Source organism: Camelus bactrianus, chromosome 16, assembly GCF_048773025.1.
Source record: "Camelus bactrianus isolate YW-2024 breed Bactrian camel chromosome 16, ASM4877302v1, whole genome shotgun sequence".
In the NCBI taxonomy this organism is placed as follows: Eukaryota; Metazoa; Chordata; class Mammalia; order Artiodactyla; family Camelidae; genus Camelus; species Camelus bactrianus.
This window is the reverse complement of record NC_133554.1, coordinates 45479378-45500682: the sequence shown is the minus strand read 5'-3', so window position 1 is coordinate 45500682 and position 21305 is coordinate 45479378. Positions and strand designations below refer to the sequence as shown.

Genomic DNA, 21305 nt, shown 5'->3' with positions numbered 1-21305 from the left:
TTTTTTTTTAAACATTAGTAAGTTCATGTGTCCAATTTGGTATCTTGTTTCTGTGTGTTGTTTGTGTCTTTAATATGTGTATCTGTAGGATAAATTCTAGCTGTGGGTTTGTGCAAAGCAGGTGTGAATTAATTTTAAGTTAACCAAACTATCCTTCAAAAAATTCCAAAAATGTATCTCAATAAATTGTAGTAAGGTATTTTTATACACCTCTAGGTTCTGTTTATTAAACTTTGCAATTTTTCATTCAAAAGAGAGATTGGTGTTTAAAGTTATGTGTGCACATAATTTTTGTCAGGCTTTAAGCCAGAATTCTATATTTTTCTAAAAAGACTAGAATTCTTCCTAATTTCTTTATGCCAGCACCACTATTTTAATTGAATAGAAATTACTTGCTCTTTAATCTTTTTAAAGACTTCACTGAGGAAATAGTCTTGTCTGAGCCCCTACCTTTTGTTAAGGCATGCATATTGTATTCCCTGATTAGATAGAATACAAAAATACACAATATTTAAGCATTATAGAAATGCATAATGTGGAAAATGAAAGCTCTCCTTAGTCTCCTCCCCCTCATTATAACTACATCAGTGGTTTCTTACACATTTTCCTATGTTCTCCTCTCTGCATCTCTGCATATTAATGTTTTATTTGTATGACATTAATACGCCAAGACTTTTTATTTTAATTTGGCAGTTATGTGTGTCTCTGTGTGTGTGTACTCTTGTATCCTGTATCCAGTTTATCATTTAACTTGTGCTATTTTGAGAAGTTCTTACATGTTTTTATCTTTTCCTTTTCTCTTTTGTTAGGGCAGTCTTATAGTTTATCTGATTGATTGGTCTGTTCCTATCTACTCCACTCTTGGGAAGAGAAAAAAAACTCCCAAAGAACAGTTCTTAAATTTGCTGTTTCTAGCATATATTTCCTCTTTTGGTAATTTCAGCTTTTATTTTAATCTCTTTCTTAGTTTGACTTTGTTACTCTTGCCATATTCTTTTTACTCTATACCCAAGCTATTGGCTCTTGACTCAAGGGGTATGCTTTGGCCATAAAATGGAATGTTGTTCATTGCCCACTTGGAGAGCTAGTTTATTGTCATGGATTGGTTTAATGAGGAAAAAAAAATACCTCCCTTTAAAGATTTCTTATTTTGATTTTTTCACTATCTTTTCCTAATCTTTTTAATGTTTAAAGTTTCGGTGCAAGTTTTATATACTAATTAAATCCTCTCGTTCATCTACTGTATGGTCTGTGGTTTTCATCCCTGCCAATATATGCCCCTGTCTCTACCTCAAAGTGTTATTTCCCCCAGAAAGCCAGCCCTGATTAAATAAGTTGTAAGGGATATTTTTCCCAAAACAGTACCAGTTAATGTTGTCTACAGAGAAGTGTCATGTTTAGTTGGTGTAATTTCCTTTCAGCAGTACCTGCAATTGCAGCTTATTAGAATTCTTTTGCTTTAGTGTAAGTTGCCCACTCTAACCTTCACAGGGCTGCCTTTGAATGCCATCCATCTATGTGGCTGCAGGGGGAGGCAATTGGGGAATGTTGATAAAGACCACATTGTTCTCCTATTTATCTTTCTCCTGTGTGTGTCTGTGAAGGCAAACAGCTTTCAAGAGATGTCTTTGCTGAAACTGAATACAGCTCTCGCAGTTGTTACACAGTTTCGATGCTGCCATTTGTCTTTATTATGATCCTATCCTTGTTCCTAGTGTTCCTTGTCATAGTGCCATTCCAGTCAAGTTCTTTCTTCTAGGACTGTGTGCTGCCCAAATAACTTTTTGTGGATTGCGATTTGGCAAATGCCAGAGACCTGTTTGTCCTAACACTAGAACCTCAGGATCCTGTATTCACCATGACTTGAAATTTTCTCCTCAAAGCAAAAAATTATAAAAATTCCATGGGTGTTTTTTGTTTGTTTTTGTTTTTGTTTTTACAGAATTAAATCTTTTAACGACTTAGATTATTTTTCATTGTGAACTTAGCTGGAGAGGTTATTTCTTATCCTGCCCACATGTATACAAAGGAAGTTTAGTGGAAATGATTTCTACCCCCTTGGAATTAATCTAACACAAAGACTATGTGTATGAACACTCACCATACCAAATTCATTCTCATCACTTAAGCATGAGCTTTGTAACAGTAGATTTTAGGCTAGGTTAAAGAGTAGCTAATGAGTTTTGTGTAGTCTAGGGAAACTTGCCACCATGTTTGAGACCACCTGAAAGTCTTTTTAGGAGAAGGTGTAAAAAGGACAAGAGAGGTGTGGATAGTTATTTATTGTTAAGGCTATTAGGTAGATGAAGTTGCTGAAGAGAGCAAGTCATGTCCCATCTAGGAATCAGGAGCCATCTTTTTCAGATGGTTGAAAACTGTCAAGGTGTGGTGGAAACATACAGGCTTTATAAAGTGTTCTCAGAAAGCACAGCTTTGGCAGCTTTCAGCTATCACAAGTTTAATACTTGGGTAAGTACTTAGGCCTTCCAGTAACTGGATTTTATCATTGAAGAAGAAGCAGGTTTACTTAATTACTCTGAGGTTAGCATGTTGGAGAAATGGAAATCTTTTAATAAATTAATCAAACTTTTTGTTAGCAGTGTCATATAGCTATGTAGACAGGGCCTTTTGCATCGTTGGGATAATGAATGGGGAGCTGGATTTTTATCAGGCACTGAATTGTTAAGGTGTTGTCTGGCTCTTCACAGGTTCACCGGAATAGCACCGTGCGCTCTGGCTGTGATGTGAACCCCTCCTGTGCACTGTGTGGCTCAGGCAGTGCCAACACCATGCCTCCAGAAATCCACTACGAAGCCCCTTTGTTGGAACGCCTTTCCCAGTTGGACTGTTGTGTTCACCCAGTTCTAGCATTTCCAGATGGTAAGAAAGGCCACATAATAGACAAGTCTAATAAATGAGAATTAAGGAGTTCAAAGTGAAAGTTGTCGAAGATTCTGGTATAACTGAGGTCCTATCAAGATACTGCTGTCAACAAAATCTTCTCTTAGAATTTTGCAAATAGGATACAACAGATCCTTTGACCAGAATGTGCCACTAAAAACTTGCAGCTTGCTAAGAGAGGGTTCCCCCAAACTCTTCAAGTGATGAGGCTAGGACAGTTGCCTTCCAACCACAAGCAGCCTGGTCCGTTATACCCCATTATATCTTTTAAAATGTATTGCCTATGTGCCATGATGTAAAATAAGATAGCACTGTTCTGGAAGAATGTCTTCATATGTTGGGGGTGGGGGTTACTGTGGTCACATGACTGCTTTCCCAGTTATACATAAGCATAGATCCTCAGACTTAGCTTGTGCTGTATTTCTAAGGTTAATCTACCTGATAAGCCTCTGTGTCTGCCGAATTTCCTTTTCTACTTCCCTTTTCATAATTGTTTTTCTCCCATTTTGCAAAAGTCGTTTCTTTTACCCGTAGAGAGTCTTGCTGTGGGTCTTGCCCTCCAGAGTATAAAAACCTTGGGCAGCAGGGACACCAAAGGAACCATTTCAAAGATTTCATGGCTTCTGAAGAAGCGTGGGAGTTAAGTAGAAGGAAATTTTCAATTAAAAAGTTGATGAAGTTGAAGGTATCTTTTTTTTGTTTGTTGTTTAGACTATAATCTATGGCAAGATTCTTTGCTTTTTTAAAAAATTTTTATTTTTGTTTGTTTTGTGATTATTTTTTTAGAGGGGAGATGTAATTGTTTATTTATTTAAATTGAGGTACTAGTAGGGATTGAACCCCCAGGACCTTGTGCACGCTAGGTACACATTCTTCCACTGAGCTATACCTTCCGTCTTAATTTATTTTTAATTTTTTTGTTGTTTTGTTTTTTTGGGGGGGATAAATAGTTTTGTTTGTTTGTTTGTTTATATTTTAGATGGAGGTACTAGGGATGGAACCTAGGACTTGTGCGTGCTAAACATGCACTCTACCTCTGAGCTATACCCTCCCCCCAAGATTTGTTGCCTTTTTTATCACCTTAGAATAAATGTTAAGAGAATTAGCAACTTACACCTGAAACTAGCATATTGTGCATCAACTATATTTAAATTTTAAAGAAAGGATTAATAACAGAAGTTAGACTGTGATTGAAATCTGAATAAGTGGGTTTAAAAGAAAGATTTCTTTTTTTAGTTACATTTACTTACATGCCAAGGTATTGATATAAATATTTTTAAAACATGTTTAGTATTCTAGAAAATACAACTGTCTGAGTTTATGATTTGTTTGAAAATTACATTTCAAATGGTGGGAGTACATGAGCAAAAATGTTAAAAACACTGCTCTATAGACTACAGGAAGTGAGTGCCTTCATAATCTGGATTCGTTTCATTGATTTTCAGACAATCTCATGATCTGGTCCAAACCAACAGAATTTAAGCATTTTGTCTTGAAACACTGTGGTATTTTATCTATATGTTATGGCTTATATTATGGCTCTGATTTTCCATTAGTTAAATTTTAAGTGTTCTGAGGATAAGGGACCTTGTTTTTCTTCCTACTCTGTCCTTCATAGCACCTTACAGATAGTCTGTACAAGTTTTTGAAAAGAAGGTAACTGAAATAGGAGACTGAGGAATGAGAATTATGTGGGATGTAAGATTTACTTGGGGGTATGAGGGGAAAACTCAAGTTTTTGTTTTTGTTTTTGTTTGATGAGGGAGAGGTAATTGGGTTTATTTATATTAAGAGGGGGTACTGGGGATTGAACCCAGGACCTTGTGCTTGCTAAGCATGTGCTATATGACTTGAGCTATACCCTCACCCCACAAAAAAACTCAAGTTTTAGCATGAGTGGTATATTATATTTCTTAAAGGGACAGATACTAAATAATTGGGGCTTTATGGGGTATACTGTCTAGGTTTAGTGTATGTCACAACTGGACATTTCTGCTGTTGTAGCACACAAGCAACCATAGTGTATGGCTGTTTCAATAAAACTACTTGTAAAAACAAGTATTACTAATAGCTGTCCTAGAGAATCCTGTCTTCTGTTTGACAGTTGGCCAAACATTGGATGACTATAATCCCCTCTGGTTCTTTGTTCTTCAAATGATTGAATTCTTTCTTGGTCACCTAAATCTGTAGCTCCTTCAAGCCTTATTATCAAGACTTCCTTCAACTGTAAGAAAGAGTATGGTGTAATATTCTTGCTGCCACATGACTTCTAGTAAGAGTGGAAATATTTAGGAAACTTGAAACATATGGATAGCAAGCAAGGCAGGGGTTTAGGTCAGGAGTGGTGGAACAGTAAATAAGCTTTGGAACATAATAAATGGAAAACACTAAAATACTTTCCTCTGTGCTTCAGATTCCAGAGTCATTGACTTTCTACCTTCTTTTACCATTTGGATTGTAGCTCATGTAACTTAAGATAATATTTGTATAGCATTTTATAGTTTATAGTTTATGTAGCACTTTTCCCGTACTTATTTCTTCTCTCAGTAATCTTGTAAGGGGTTACTTCAGTTTTACAGATCAAGAAATAGGCTTAGAGAGGTTATGGTTTATCTTAGGCTACGTGGCTGATGTAGATGGCTCCAGGACTCAAACCCAGGTCATCTGATACTGTCCTTTTCACTATAGTTCATGCTTGTTCCCAGCCAGGCTATTAGGAGATGCCAGCTTTCGGCAGAGAGCGCCACCAGGAAGACTCAGGAACATTTCTTGGATTACTCTTTCAGGATTACACTGTTTAATTGTATGGTGAATATGTGAGTAAAGATTCATGAAGCCTATAGTTACGTTCTGATGCTGATAAGGTCTCCTCTGTACTTACTGAATATCAGCTGATAAATATGGTGGTTGTTCCTTTGTCAACAATATTACCATGTATAATTGTCAGTTTTTCCCACATCCCCCAATCAGATATGCCCAGATCACCTGCCTGACATCTCTTGTTCCATCATTCAGCATCTCTACTTAGAGATTCCCATTTCCTGTTAACACTTTCTGTCCTTCCAACTGCATCACATCTATAGATCTGACCACTGCCCTTAAACTTCGCCACTTCATTCCATTCCAAACAAGTGTAGGTAGCAATGAGGGGAAAAGGAAGGAAAGATATGGAACACCCCTTCTTTGGTCTTCATGATCTTCATTTCCTGCCTGCCCCTAAATACTGTCTCTCTGTGTCTTTCTGTCTGTCTCTCTCCCACCCCTTCCTTCCCTTCTCCCCTTCTTCCCTTCTTCCCTTCTTCGAGACTGAAGGAAAATATTATGTGTATTTTACTATGCTAAGTAGGCTGTATGAACATACTTGCCTATGGATAAATTAGACTTTATGTGGGTTGACTTGGGGACCTAAATTACTGTATCTAGCATTGTTCCTATTGGCATAATTTTGATTTGATCCAAATGGCTGCCACATTCAGAATGCAATCTATTTGTATACTGGAAGATTCCCAGGGCCACAAAGATATCAAGTTCCAAAGGGTGCTATTATTCTGTGTGAACAGCACCTCCTAAAGTATTGAGATTCACCTGTATATCATTGCATAGAAAAGCAAGTAATAATGAGGACCAGCAGTCAACATAATACTGTATGAGTTAAACATGTGCTCCAGACCTGACCTCTGGCCACTCCTTTGCAGCCTCTTCTCTAGAATATATTTAAAGATGGCAGGACTTTCAACTTTTCATTTTCATATAGTTTTACTAATATTTTCTAACCAGTTTGCATAGTTTTTTAGGATGAGAACCAATTGCAGCTCTTAATCCCAGAGTTTTGTCTCCCATCTTGACCATACCTCCACCACTCCCATTAATTTGAGGAACTATGTGTGATAACCATTTAGTACTCCAGAAGGAGGGGCTTGTTTCTTTATTACCTCACTTTAATGAAGCCAGTTAATCCTTAGCTTGAAAAGTAAAAGATGTCTAACCTTGGGGAAAAGAATGACTTAGGTTTGAGTTTAATAAGAGCACCACCTGCTGGCCATGAAGATCTGTGCTGTTTCGAGAGAGCTTGCCAAGACAATGAGCTGTATACATGAGGCTACTGCAACTTACCAGCAGGAGGAGGGAGTGAGCATTACAAAACAGCACAAGAAAGTGTGCTTCAGAAAATGGTGGAAAGTAATGAGTAAAATAGTGAAGTGAATCATGGAATATCACACCCTGGTGGGCCTGAAGTCAAGGTCTCTTTTTATTTTGTTTGAGGGAATAGTAACCTCAGATGATACTAATAATCACTTCTGTTTCCGGTCATTGACCCGATCAAGCATCTGCACCCTCCTCTCTGATGATAGCAGTTTACCACCATTACCTCTGCAAGTATAGAATGTATGAAATCCTCTTCACAGTGGGTCACTATTGTATCCTGTTCCATTTCCTGTCTCTCTTTGCTTGCTTTCAGGTCCTCTGTATCCAGCCTAAGATTTTTGAGCTTTAGCTCTATGTGGATCCCAGGTGGTGTTACGTACTCAGAGCATGAACTCAGACCAACAGTTCCTAAGAGATCATTTTTATTCACTGATTGGGGGATTTAACTGAGTTTCTGTTCACTCTTATGTGAAAGCAGTTAAAATATAGCAAACTTCTAGCAAAGTGTACCAGCCTGAGTCCCTTAAATAGTTTGTTATTATCCCTAACTGCTTATTCAGTGGGTTGATAGGGTAAGTTACTCTTGATTCTGCTTAATACCTCAGGGCACAAGGTGGTGGTCTACACTTAAGCCAGCTTCCACTTGAGAGCGTTTAAATGAGGAGAGGGGATTAGGAGAGGAATTTTAGTTGAAGAGTCATTGATTTAACGTTTGAGTTGAGAGACTCAGCAGTCAACTAGTCTACCAATAACATATAAATGTCTTTTCTCTCTTGTGCTTACTTGAATTGATTGATAGTGGCTGTCTGGATTTAATTAACTCATTAATCTTCTGAGACGGGTCTAAGGTCTTGGGGTACAATAGAAAGAGTGTTGCGATTAGCCTGTGACTGTAGCAGCAGAAGAGGGGAGAACTGGAGCATGTGTGCTAGGATGTTACCAGCCCTGATCAAATCTTACTGCCTCATTTTATAGATGAAGAAGCTAACCAAGCTCAGCTAAGTGATTTGTTCTTGTTTTCTCCTCCTGCTCAGTGATGGGAACAGGACCTGAGTCCAGGGCTACTTATTTCCACCATAACCACATCCTCTCTTTTTTTCTCCCTGGCTTAATTTTCAGGTTTGGGAGCACGATGACTAGGGAAAATAAAAGGGAAAAAATGAAATCACTGTGTTTTTGTAGTCCCATTGCATAGCCTTTGCCAGGTGGGAGTAACTTTTCTGCTAACAAAGGGGGGCATCCTGGGATATAGAGGAAGTGTTCTTGAGCTGCCTTTACACCTTTGAGCTCAGCCCAACTGTCAGAATGCCTCTAGACTGCCTCTAGATGATGCTTTATTTCCTATACAGCCTTTCCCCCAACCACTCTGAATTAGAACAAAGAATTTTTATCATGAATACCTCTAAACTCAATTCTTATGGGAAGTTTTGTTTTGTTTTGTTTGTTTGTTTGTTTGCTTGTTTGTTTTTAAGGGCTTAGGGTGGGGTCCAAGGGTTGCGAGCACAGTGAGTTCTGAAGTCCTTGGCCTGGCTGGGATCTCCCCAACTTCAAGGCTGCCAAAAGCTGACATACTTATTTTAAGGCATTGGGATAGTTGAATCTGTTTTGAAGTGTAGAAAAGAAACAATGATTATGGGAAAAAAAACTTCAGAAGACAGCACTGTTCCTATAGAGGTATCTCCTGCTTGGACATGCAACAAATACTTATTGTCACTAAAACTTTAATAGTTTTCCTAATTTGTTTCACTGATTTAAGTTAAGGATCTAGTGATCTGTGCTCCAAACTGGAAAGTAATGTCTGATGCTGAGGCTGCTTGCCCATTGAGGAGAATCATCCTGAGAATGGAACTATTTTATTCACTTGGGAATGTGTTCCTTCCAGTCCTGAAAGGCCTAGTGTTCAGACTTGTTCTTTGAAGTGTCATGAAATTCGTGGTCTATACCATGGAAAGAAATTTTTTTGTTTTTTACACTGCAGAACTCTTTTGAAAAATATCCTGTACTCCCCAGTTCCTTGGGAATAACTTGAGATATATCAGATTTCACCTCAGAATAAAACCTCTCCATTATCTAGGCCAAAGAATAATCTCATGGTGTGGGTTTTAGAATTATACAGACCTGAGTTTGAATGTTGGTTGTTACTTACTAAACTATGTAACTTTGGACACCTAATCCACCTCCCTGCACCTGTTTTCTGTGTTTAAAGGGAACATAGTAACACTTACATCATGGAATTAATTATTACGAAAATTAAGTGATACACATTGCCAGGCACCAAAAAATGGGTTCAGTAAATGTTCATTTATTCTCCTTTTCTCTGTCCCCCACTCCTAGCTCACTTTGAGCATATATCTTCTATCCTTCCTGGGAGCCAAAACCACATTAAATGTCTAGAAAATACATTACATAGAATAAGTTAACAATTCTGAAAAAAGAAAGCATGCCATTGTTAAGTAGAGTTTGGAATGAGTTTTGAAAGATGGCAGATAGGATAACTGTGGAGAAATAGAGTCAGGAGAAAAGAGCCCAGAGCACACGCTTTTGCATAAACTCCTGTGGGGTAGGAGCTGTTACGGGGAGTTTCTTTGCCCAATTGAAAAAGGACACAGAAGTAGGGATGAGACCTGACATTGTCTGCTGGTAAATTTGGACTTGTTTTGGAATGTAGCTAAGTCGGATTTTTCCCGTCTTCCTTTAAGCAGTGGTGTTTCATTCTTTGTTGCAGTAGTGCGTGTGGACTTGGGGGCTGGGACTTTTGAGTATGTCCCAGGTAGTTAATGATGCCCAGGAGGAACTGGGAGCTAAAGAGAGATGTGCTGGTCTTCAGGTTAAAACGGACTGTGGAGGCTTTTCAGAACCCTGAAAAGAGACCTACACCTGTATCCATGTTTCAGAAATGAGACTATAAAAAAAGACAATCTAAGTTTCACATTGCCACTCGAGTTTCTAGCCAGAATAATAGAGCAAGAAATAGAAATCAAATGCATACAAATTGTAAAGAAAGTAGAACAGTCTCTCTGTAGATGACATACTTCAATGTGTAGAAAATACTGGTGACTCCACAAAAGCAGCAGAAGGTATTAATAATGCGTTTAGCAAGATCACAGGATACAGGTCACTGTATTAAAAATTATTGTATTTCTATATGCTAACAGTGAACAACTATAAATTGACATTTTTTTAAGTGCTATCATTTATAATGGCGTCAAAAAATATGAAATACTTGAGAAAGAATCAAGTTAACAAAATATGTTTAAGACCTATACAGCTGCCAAACACTGATGAGAGAAAACTGAATCCTAAATAACTAGAGAGATACACCATGTTTATGGATTGAAAGACTCAGTATTGCAGTTCTCCCCAAACTGACTAAATACCACAGCAAGCTTTGTTTTGTTTTGTCTTTCAAAAACTTAAGAAATAGACCACCTACAAGTGAAAAAGAGTCAGATTCCATCTTATCTGTGATGCAGTGGGTTTAAAGGTCCGAGAGAAAACTAGTTTTAATCTAGAAATACTTTTTCTAAAGAAATTACTCAGGCCATATTCTTAGGAAAATAAGAAAGGAAACTAAGAAAATGGAAGGATGCAGGAAACAATAGTGAACCCCCCCCCAAAAAAGGTAAAAATTATAATTACGTCTAAAAGGTTAATTTGTGATATTGAATATTAACTACTCAGGTTTTAAAAGCTAGATAATCTCTAGAGGTAGGTGGTGGGGGTTGGAGGAAAGAGGAGGAAGAATGGTGAGGTTATTATTTAGGGGACGATATAGTACTCAGTACAGGGTCTGATAAACAGTAAATGTTGAATGAATATGTCCTGATTAACAATGTTGATAGAAGTGGGTTGAAATGTTTCTGTTTCTAAAAGTAGAAATGGGGTGTTGTGTATCAATCTTTCAAACCAATAAAGTTAACAGATTTAGCAGAACACATGAACAAAGAAAAATCCATCAATCTAACAAAAGGTGTTTCAGATTTTGTTTTTGTTTAGAACTTGAAAATAAAAGGCACCTGTGACTTGCCTGTATGCGAATAAAAGAATGATCTTCAGTAAAGTTTCAGTGAACAGATCTTCAATATGACAGTGCTTGCCTGGCTGGGTCATCCTGCCACTGGGCGAATAAAAGAAGGGTGTGATATAGGTCTTACTCACTGGAGAGCTAGAGTTACTGTGAACACGCCTCACTTCAGGAGAGAGGCACCCAGAGCCCAGGTGTCTGGATTAACCTCCAGTGTTTTGTGTTTCTTACAGATGTTCCCACAAGCCTGCACTTCCAGAGCATGCTGAAATCTCAGTGGCAGAACAAGCCTTTTGACAAAATCAAACCTCCAAAAAAGTTTTCACTTAAGCACAGAGCACCCATGCCAGGCAGTCTGCCAGATCCAACTCGTAAAGACAGGCACAAGTTGGTCAACTCCTTCCTAACAACAGCCAGTAAGTTGCAGGGGTCCAGAGAGGCCTCCGGTTACTTTTCTGTTCCTCCCATGTTCTCAGGTTACTGGGATGGCCATGGCACTGTGTCGGGGTTGGGAGTGACAAGTAATGGATATAAATCCAGCTCACAGTCTTCTTTTTTCTGCTTATCTTGGGTGCTCTCAGATGGACTTTGAAAGCCATTCCAGACTGTGTATCTTGCAGCAAGACCCAAAATGCTCAGTGAACTGCCAGTTGTGCCATGGCATTGGGTCCATCTGTGGGCAGACTGTCTTCTGTAGTCTGGTGTCACACTTCTCTAGTTGAGGGCCCTGTGGGCTCCCTGGCCTATCCTGGCCATTGTGTTATTTGCTAGAAGCTTCTGTCTCAGGGGACTATCCTGCTGCCCTGGGTGTCTATCATTGGCCTAGAGAGAACTAAAGAGCTCGGAACTCAAATAAAAGATTTTTCAGAAGATATTTCACAGCTCTTTTTCTGTTCCCCTCTTCAGAGCTGTCCCATCACCAAACCCGGCCTGACAGGACCCACAGGCAGCACTTAGACGATGTGGGGGCCGTGCCTCTGGTGGAGCGAGTGACAGCGCCAAAAGCAGAGCGCTTGCTCAACCCGCCGCCACCTGTGCATGACCCAAACCACAGCAGAATGAGGTTGCGAGACCATTCATCTGAGAGAAGTGAAGGTAGGGCCAGGCCCGGCACCTCTGCCTGCATCTGCACCTTCTCAGGGCTTTCTGGGGCAGCCTGGGCTTCTCTTCATTGCCCCTAGCTTTGTCCTTCACTTTCTAGGAAGGCAGAGTAGAGGGGCCCTACTGCTTTCAAGTGCAGGTCACTCACTGCCACAGCAACCTCTGCTCCACCCCTGCCTCCTGTCAGCCAGTTTGCTTCCTCTTTTTATCCTCTAGGCTTAGAAAGCATTTCTGCCTTTACTGTGTATCGCTGGCATTCTGAGCTTATGCTAGAAGTAGAGCTGGTTGAGGTAGCCATGTATTCCTCTTTTGTGTTGACTTCTGCAGTGTTGAAGCATCACACAGACATGAGCAGCTCAAGCTACTTGGCGGCCACCCACCACCCACCACACAGTCCCTTGGTGCGACAGCTGTCCGCCTCATCAGACACCTCTGCACCCACCAGCTCCAGCCCACAGGTCCCAGCCAGCGCGTCTGTAAGTACCTGCGTGAAGTTGGCAGGGCAGTTGCAGAGGGCAGCCCCTCTGCAGTTACAGCTCATTCAAGTGGGTCCAAGGACGGTGTAGAGTGTGGGCTTTGAGGGCCAGGACGGTTATGGGGACTCAGCTCGTCACGACATATGTGTTATGTTTAAGTCAAAGTGGTGGTATATGATCTTTTGTTACATTGCTTTCCTTGAGTTGTTTTTCATAGTGGAGATGGATCTGAGCTGAGCAGACTCTTAAGGTGATCTATGATTATTCAAGATCTGCAAGGCTGAGTTTCACACAGGACTCAACAATACTATGACTAACCCAGTTGGTCCAAGAAGTAAACATGAGAGGAGGGTTGTAAGAGAGATACGCCTGTGGGCATCGGAGACCTTTGCTTTCCTTTTTTTCACTCTTCTGGGACGTGGAGCTGAAGTCCTGAGAATAAGCAGCAGATGGACTTGCTAGGGCACCTGCAAGGGAAGGGAGATGCAGAGCCCATGTTTTTCCAGGTGTACAGAGCAGAATTACAGATCCAACAGGCCACCCTGGCAGTACTGATGTGTCGTGCACTCATAATGGCAGGCTATCTGCCCCCATCACCTTTTGCAGCACCTCCCTCCACCCTATAGGCTGTTTGCATGAGCATTCCAGACACACATTCCCAGTAATATCATTCTAATATTTTAGTTCCTTAGTGTGTACCTCCTTGAACACATACACCTGTAGCTGCTTTGTGCTCACTGAAGAGTCCTTTATATAGGAGTTATAATAGTAATAGTGGTGATAGTAATAATAAAATGCTATGAATGCTATTGTGTCAGTACTTAGTGCTTTATATGTGTTACCTCAGTCAGTCCTGTAACGCCCTTTGAAATGTAGGTGGTATAAAAGATTCCCATTTTGTTGGCAGGGAAACTGAGGTTTTCCAAGGTTAAGTAAATTGCATAAGGCAAGGCGACTTGTGAGGGTTATAATTGTGATTCAAACCCAGGCAGTCTTGACTGCAGAGCCACCTCCTGCCATCACGCCGCGCACTGTGAGCCTGAGGAGGGGAATTGCCGAGGTGACTCAGGCAGGTGCTTTGAAGCCCCCTCAGAGCTTACGTTGAGAAACTTCTAAGCCCGCAAAATGTGCTCAACTAGACTTCTGTGAAAAGGTGGGAATTCACATTGTTCTGTCTTTGCTCTTAAAAATCAGTCTTTTCCAAAAGACCTCCTTGTTCCTCCCCCTTATTCACCTCCCATACTTACAAATTTTATCTTAAAAGGTATGTAGTATCTATCACAAACAGTGATCCATTAGCAGGGGGTCTCAAAAAACCAAAAGGTTTCAAAGAGACTAATTCTGATAGAAGATACTCTCTGAGATCCAGGACTTGTTGAGACTTCAGTATGTTCTCACCTGCCAGCCCTCGTCTGTCTGGAGAGTGCAAACTTAGGCCTGGATCATTTGAAATTTTCATAATTATTTAATGAGTACAAAGTTAGTATATAGCACTATGCTGCCCCTAAAACTCTTGCTGCCATTTTTTTTTAAATAGTCTGGATTTATTAATAGGAAGGAGGGTGATAAGCCAGATAGTTAAAATAAGGTAGAGAAGCTAGAAGACACTGGAGAAATGATGGGGGAGGAGAGGAAAGGGGTATGTGTGGCAGTTTTTCCCAAAAAAGCCAGTGGATGCATCAGAATCACCTCTGAAACTTTTTTTTTTTTTTAATGCACTCATTTTGCTTCTGATGTGCAGACAGGTTTGGAAACCACTTTCCATTCCCAGCACCTGCCCTCCACTTCTGGCTCTAGACAGGAGAGAGAAGTTGGATTAGACCAAATGGGTGCCTGATAGAACTGGGCGATCTAGATATAGGATGGGTACTCGAGCCTATTGAACCCCACTACCCACTCCTGTCTCTTTGACTTGAAGATACTAACATTAGGCTGCTATAACATCAGGCCCAAGAAGATTCAGGGAAAATACATACACATTTCTACCAGCAGTCTCACATTCATTCTTGAACAAGGTACAGGGAAAGCTGTCTCTTAAGGCTTCTTTCAGGTTCTTGTAGTGGGATGTGTAAGGTCAGCAGAGGTGACAGAGGCCTCTGGGTATGAGGTCACTAAACCTCAGCTGCAGAACTCAGCCAGGCAAGACTTGTGGACATCTCTTCATCTCTTTTAGGGTAACTGGTTAACCTAAAACCTGGGCTGACCACCCTTGGTGGTTTGGGTTTGAATGCAGCCTCTTAGGTGTTTGCAGCTGTATTGTCGCCATGGCAGCATGTTTGTCATCCCACTGTTTCCCTCTGGCCTCCCACAGCTCAGTTGCCAGTCTCTCTGTTTCAGGGCAGGGTGTTTGCTATCTGGGCACAGGCACCTTGTGGACTTGCCCCTCCATCTAAGAAACCATGCCCTTTGGCTCCCAGCTTTATTCTTCCTCTGATCTCCCAACTGCTGCAGATGCCCGCCTCCTCCTCTGATAGGGATCCTTGTTAGTCTTTCTCCAGGAGTGTGAGCTATAGACAGCCAGGTCCTCTTCGTTCGTTTCCCTCCACTCACCTCCATTGATACAGCTAGAAAGCTCTCAGCTCTAAATCACATAAGGACTGAGCAGATGGTGGGTACAGATTTAGCCGAAGAGTTCAGATCTACAAGGAGGAGATGCTTTCATGACAACCAGGGTTAGATGATCTATTGAGCTGGGCCTATCCTTTGGGCATCTTTCAGGTTAAGGGGATTCATCTTTTTAACTCAGGCACCACTAAGCTTAATTGTTGCTTTTAGGAGCTACCTGCGTCTACGTTGTAGACAGGGATAAAAGGGGGAGCAGATGGGAGGATTTAATAGGGGGGAGGGAGTAGTAACAGTATGTGTAGAGGAGTAGGAACCACAGCAGTTGACTCAAGGCCCCAGGACACCCATCCATGTACAGTTCAACAGAAGTGTCTTCTCATGTGAGCCCATGAAGAAAGAGGTGGCCAGTAAGACCTGTGCATAGGAGATATTGAGATATTCCTCAGGATCACCTAGTATTTCTCCTGAGAACTTTGTCTTTGCGGGACCATCTAGGTGCAGGCAGCTGCTACTGTCCCTGCCCAGGCCCCACCCAAGGACCCACATGTCTGGTTATCTGTTATCCTGTTTTAAATCTCTGATGTATGATTTGATGTTTGTAGAATTGTTCCTCCCTTTTAAACTTCGCTTTGTCTTACAGCAGCCAGTAAGGAGGAGAAGGGGAGAGAGTTCATTCGATATTAACAACATTGTCATCCCAATGTCTGTCGCCGCAACAACCCGTGTAGAGAAACTACAATACAAGGAAATCCTTACTCCCAGGTAGAGGCTCTAGATAATCAGCTCTTCTCCCTGTTCTTCCTGTTACTGCCCCTTTTCCCTCTTCTCTCATCACTGAGCTTTGGGCCCTAACCTTAGGCTTTTCTTCTCTTTAAGAGGAAGACTACCTGATCAGAGTGAAATTATTTCTGTATGTAATTCCCATTATGTGAGCATGAGCCAGACCACAGGGCAGAAACTGGCTTAAGACGTTTTGTTTGATACATAAAATATGTTTTAAAATACTGAATTTGTTGTCAGCATCAATGTAGGATTTCACATACGAATCTTTATTTCCAGCTTTTGTTGACAAATCAAAAGATTGGGCAACCCTGTATACGCATTTGCAAAATGTAGCAATCAGCTGGTGCTGAGTAATGCTAGTCCTCTTTAAACAAGTTCTTTTGCTTGAGTTTGTAAGTCTCCCAGCTCTAGTTCCACCCTCAGCCTGCTTCCCCTGTTTCTGGCCCCTTGTGGGCATTTGAGTCTGGGGTCTCTCATGGCGGCCTCCAGGGCTGAGAGGCCCAGCAGAGAGCAGAGTCACTCCAGATGCAGGGCTCTCGGGCTTTTGCAGACGTATTTATTCTGCCCCAGGCTGCTTGCCATCTCATGATTGTCTCTTCCTGGTTTTGCAGTTGGCGAGAGGTTGATCTTCGGTCTCTGAAGGGGAGTCCTGATGAGGAGAACGAGGAGGTAACTGCATGATCATTCCCTCTGAGAAGAATACACACGTACACACACACTCACACAGGTGCACACGCCTCAGGACCTGTGGGTGTCAAGTGCAAGCCCGTCGTATTCCTGTGCTGACCAGGGAGAACCTAGTATGGGTGGGGCTGCTTCTAGATTTTGTCTCCCTGGAGGAAAGGGGATCATTGAAGGTACTCTGTTGCAGATCGAGGACCTATCTGATGCAGCCTTTGCCGCCCTGCATGCCAAATGTGAGGAGATGGAGAGGGCTCGGTGGCTGTGGACCACGAGTGTGCCACCCCAGCGGCGGGGCAGCAGGTGATGGGGCAGTGGGGCAGGCGCAGGCTCCCAGCGCCTGTGGAGGGAGGGTGAACGGGGAGTTTGGGCCCTAACTGTGTCTGTGGAGTTGCCACTGCCTCTTAGTTGCTCTTCATCTTCATTCATTGGCGATGGCTGAGAATGCAGAAGTTCCTTGGTGTCTGTTGGAACTCATGAGCATCCTTGCTCAGTGGTTACTGTCCAATTCTGACAAACTCTAGTGATCTCCTGGGCTCCAGGAGCAAGCTGCCTATGGCATTTGGAGGCTCCACCACAAGTTCACCTTCTTTGGACAGTGGAGTGTGGTTTTGTGGTGCTACTTGGAAGAACTGTCCTACCCTGTCTCCCTTTATTAATAACAATGAAGAGCCCTCAGCGTTCTCAAGTACAAAGATTTAGGGCTCTTGTTTTTGCCTTTTTCTTTGCATATGGTTTTCAGAGTCTGGACTATCCTGCTTACCCTGTGAATCCACTGGGCACTGTGCCAGGGATTGGCCCCCAGCATTGTTCAGCCCTGGTGTTTTCTCGGGATGATAGGCGTACACAGTTCTCAGACGTCATGTTGTGTATCTGCCTATGCACAGTGGTGGGGGGAAGTGAGGGATTTGTAGTTCCTAGGAAAGAACTGTTGGTGTCAGCCTACCTCAGTACCTCTGGTCGGGATGCTTCTTTCATGCCACCTCCCCATCCCCGTCCGTTACAAAAATAAACGTGTAAGAAATTCCCTATTACCCAGGCACTAAGGTTTGCACTTCTTGGTGTACAGGTCTTACAGGTCATCAGACGGCCGGACAACCCCCCAGCTGGGCAGTGCCAACCCCTCCACCCCCCAACCCGCCTCCCCTGATGTCAGCAGTAGCCACTCTTTGTCAGAGTTCTCCCACGGTCAATCCCCCAGAAGCCCCATTAGCCCAGAACTGCACTCGGCCCCCCTCACTCCTGTGGCTCGGGACGCTCTGAGACACCTAGCCAGTGAAGACACCCGTTGTTCCACACCAGAGCTGGGGCTGGATGAACAGGTGAGAATACTGCCTTTTCATGGGGTTGGCGGGTGGCAGGGAACTGGGGGACAGTACCTGCTCAAGATGGATCTTCATTTTATGAACTCCTCTCTCCTCTTCCTCCCCCCGACCCCCATTTTGAAGGGAACAAGGGGCTGAACTTGAAATTGACTTTCTGAAGGTACCATGGAACTAGCCGTTGTTAAAGGGTGCCCACTCCATGAAAATCCTTCCCAAACCTCCCCAGGAACTCTAGAGAGAGAGAGAGACTGGTCGTAGACTCCAGTCCATGTGTTTTGGGGCAGGGCCTTGGAGCAGGAGATAGGCTGGGACTTGGTCTTCACTAAGGCATCTTGTCTGCCCACAGTCCGTCCAGCCATGGGAGCGGCGAACCTTCCCCCTGGCGTACAGTCCCCAGGCAGAGTGTGAGGACCAACTGGATGCGCAGGAACGGGCATCCCGCTGCACTCGGCGCACCTCAGGCAGCAAGAGTGGCCGGGAGACAGAGGTGGCACCCACTTCGCCTCCCGTCGTTCCCCTCAAGAGTCGGCATCTGGCAGCAACAGTCACAGCCCAGCGTCCAACTCACAGATGAGCGGGATTCGAGAATCTAAACAGACTCACTAACTATTGGCATTAAAGCTTCAGAAATCTCTGCGTTTGATATTCAAACATCATATGCCGAAAATTTTCACAGTTTTTAGTGAATTTAAGGAATTTAGATTCTACTTTGGTATTTTTTTCTTGTTTTGATTTTTGTTTTGTTTTTTTTTTGGTTTCCATGTTTTATTGTCACACACCTGAGCACTTCCTCCAGTTGGCAAACAGAAGTTCAGGATAAGACCCTGCTGGCCTGGTCCTGGCACATCCTCTGCACTGTTGAATCACTGGACTTAGCGATGTTGGATGATCGCCCCTCTCCCTCACACCTGTGGGCAAGGTGGGACAGCCAGGTGGGCAGAGGGAAGGGAACCTCCAGCTCGGCGTCGCTACCTGAGGTTAGGGTGGGACAGGGCAGCATGCTTTGGGCTCTTGCCCTCCCAGCAGGGTCCCCTTGGTCGTCTTTGTGCTAGAGCACCCCTACCAGAGCCTCGTGGCTGGAACTGCCAGCTGTTCTCACCCAGCTCTCTGCTGACAGGATGGCTTCCCCTTGTCACCCAGATCTTGGAGACCTATTTGGGTTTCCTCTGCATTTGGTCATCCCTGTTTTGACTCCTTAATTGGAGTAACCTGGCTGCGGCTGCTCAGGTCCCCGTCCTGCCCCTTCATGCCCTCTCATCCGCTCCCCCACGCCACACACACACCAGTCTTTCCACCTGGAACGTTTTTACCACCTATCCTAGTCTATCAAGGTAGGGCTAGGATTACTTAACCTCTGTTCCCACTCCTCTGCAGACTCAAGGGGCTCTGGGACATGAGCAGCCATCTCCCCTGTATAATTCTGTTTTCACTGACCGAGCCATTGGGTCATGTTTCCTCCCCATCCAGTTCCCTGTCAATGTCAATCAGACCCTTTTTCCAGCTCCCCTTGCCTGTGGAACACTGTCTGGTCCTAGCTGTGGTTCCCATCACTCCCCCATCACCCCCCTGGGTTAACCTTGTGCCTGTTTCATGTATGATCACATCACCAAAAAGGGGGGCGGGGGGGGCAATAAGGACTTTTTTTTTTTTTGCCATTTTTTTGTAATCGTATAAAAATAGTAAACAAACTGCTTAATGGTTGGGGTTTTTTCACAATTTTCAACATTAGTGAATTTTTTTTGATTCTGTTTGCAAGTTAAAGGGTTTGTCATTGTTTCTTTAAAAAACAATAATGCACCATATCCCTATGCATAAAGTGCTTCTTCTATTTATAAGGTTGAAAATTCTGAATAACCCTTTTAGCATTGTAAAAAAAAAAAAACAAAAACAAAAATGGAAAAAAAAAACTTGTATTTTGTAAATATTTTCTTTTCCTGCTTTGAGCTGTGTATTGGCAGCGAGATATGTAGCTGTCTTTGTTCTATAGAAATGCTTTTCTTCAGAGAAGCTGATCTTTGTTAATGTCTTGATTCTGTTCGCAAAGCACAGACTAGTGCTTAAAAAAAAAAGGAAGGAAAAAGTCAAAAAAAAAAAATAAAAAAAAAAGTTACAGAATGCTGTATGCCAGGCCCTTCTTGACACTGGACATGGTAATGGTGGCAGCTGAGGAGCCGGCCCTGGTAGAGCAGTTCTCTGTGCCCTCTGACTTGCCCCGAGCCTGGAGAGTCTTCTGCCTTCTGGGTGCCTGGCAGGGTCCTCTGATTATCACCAGAGAGAGGGCGTGGTGGTTTTCACAGGAGGAGGAGATGAGGGATGCCAGGAGGAAGCGGTCTGTGTAAAACACCTGCTTTTTCTTTTTGTTGGATGTAAGTGATTAATCCATTGCTCTTAACGTTTTTTCCTTTACTGAGGCCAGCAGTGTGACATTTTAATGGATATTTCACCCCCTTTCTGGGATTGAGGTCATTGAGAAAGTATATACTTTGCATGGAGCCTGAACCAGCATCTTTCTTCTGAGGAAGCTAAGTGCTTGATTGTCTTTGTACAAGATGAGTGAGTGGGTAGGCCCGGTTCTCTCTTTACTTTTTTTCCTTTCCTGGCAGTCAAGTTGAAACGGCCAGTGAGGCTGCCTGTCTGGTTCTGAAAGCCCCGAGTTCTTAAGTAGCCTTTCTCTTTGGCTGCCCTGTTGCTGCTTCTGGAGTGGCAGTTAAGATCTGCTCTACTTAAGTCTGCAGTGGTTAAAGCACATCAGGAAAAGCTGAGAAAAGTAAATATTTTGAAATTTTGTGTGAAAAAGGGTTCAGTGTTACAACCTGGACCTAATTACTAAGGAACAGTAATTAATATGATGGGTTCTGTTCTGTTTGCCTTTGTGGCATTGCTGGGGGCTATCTGGTACCCCTGTCTTGATGTAGCAGACTCACTCTCCAGTCTGTAATAAGGCTCCGAGAGGAAGGCAGCTGTGTATCCTAGAAGGCAGCTAAGCTACCCATACAGGTGACTGGCCTAACATTCTGCTTCAGCCCCAGACCTCTAGGCTATTTTCCAGGGACAAAAAGGTCTCACACAGCCACCCCAGCCTTCTAAGGTATGGGTCTTACAGACTTGAGTGCAGCCTTGTGAACCCAGTACAAGGGTACTGCCCTTTGAGGTGGACCAGGGAGGCTTGCCAGCACCACGATGGGAGAATCAATGGAAAGTCTAACGAGTCTGAGAGCTCTCCTTTCTCTTTCAGGGCCCCAAAGCCAGGTGGTAAATCCTGATGCGCAGCTTTTAACGATATTGGTGTTCCTGAGCTAAGAT

The 21305-nt window shown here is 42.8% G+C and overlaps 1 protein-coding gene across 3 annotated transcripts in view; it reads left to right on the top strand.

The window, feature by feature from the left end:
• Positions 1-20117, top strand: part of KANSL1 (KAT8 regulatory NSL complex subunit 1) — a 164330-nt gene extending 144213 nt beyond the window's left edge. For all 3 annotated transcript variants that reach the window (XM_074343409.1, XM_074343410.1, XM_074343407.1), the window contains 9 exons: positions 2709-2880; positions 11305-11487; positions 11978-12166; positions 12500-12648; positions 15854-15975; positions 16608-16665; positions 16868-16980; positions 17747-17999; positions 18349-20117. In XM_074343409.1, coding sequence (XP_074199510.1) covers positions 2709-2880; positions 11305-11487; positions 11978-12166; positions 12500-12648; positions 15854-15975; positions 16608-16665; positions 16868-16980; positions 17747-17999; positions 18349-18576 — 1467 coding nt within the window. In that variant the 3' untranslated portion in view covers positions 18577-20117. The remainder of the gene's footprint in view (positions 1-2708; positions 2881-11304; positions 11488-11977; positions 12167-12499; positions 12649-15853; positions 15976-16607; positions 16666-16867; positions 16981-17746; positions 18000-18348) is intronic.
• The last annotated feature ends 1188 nt before the right edge of the window (positions 20118-21305 follow it).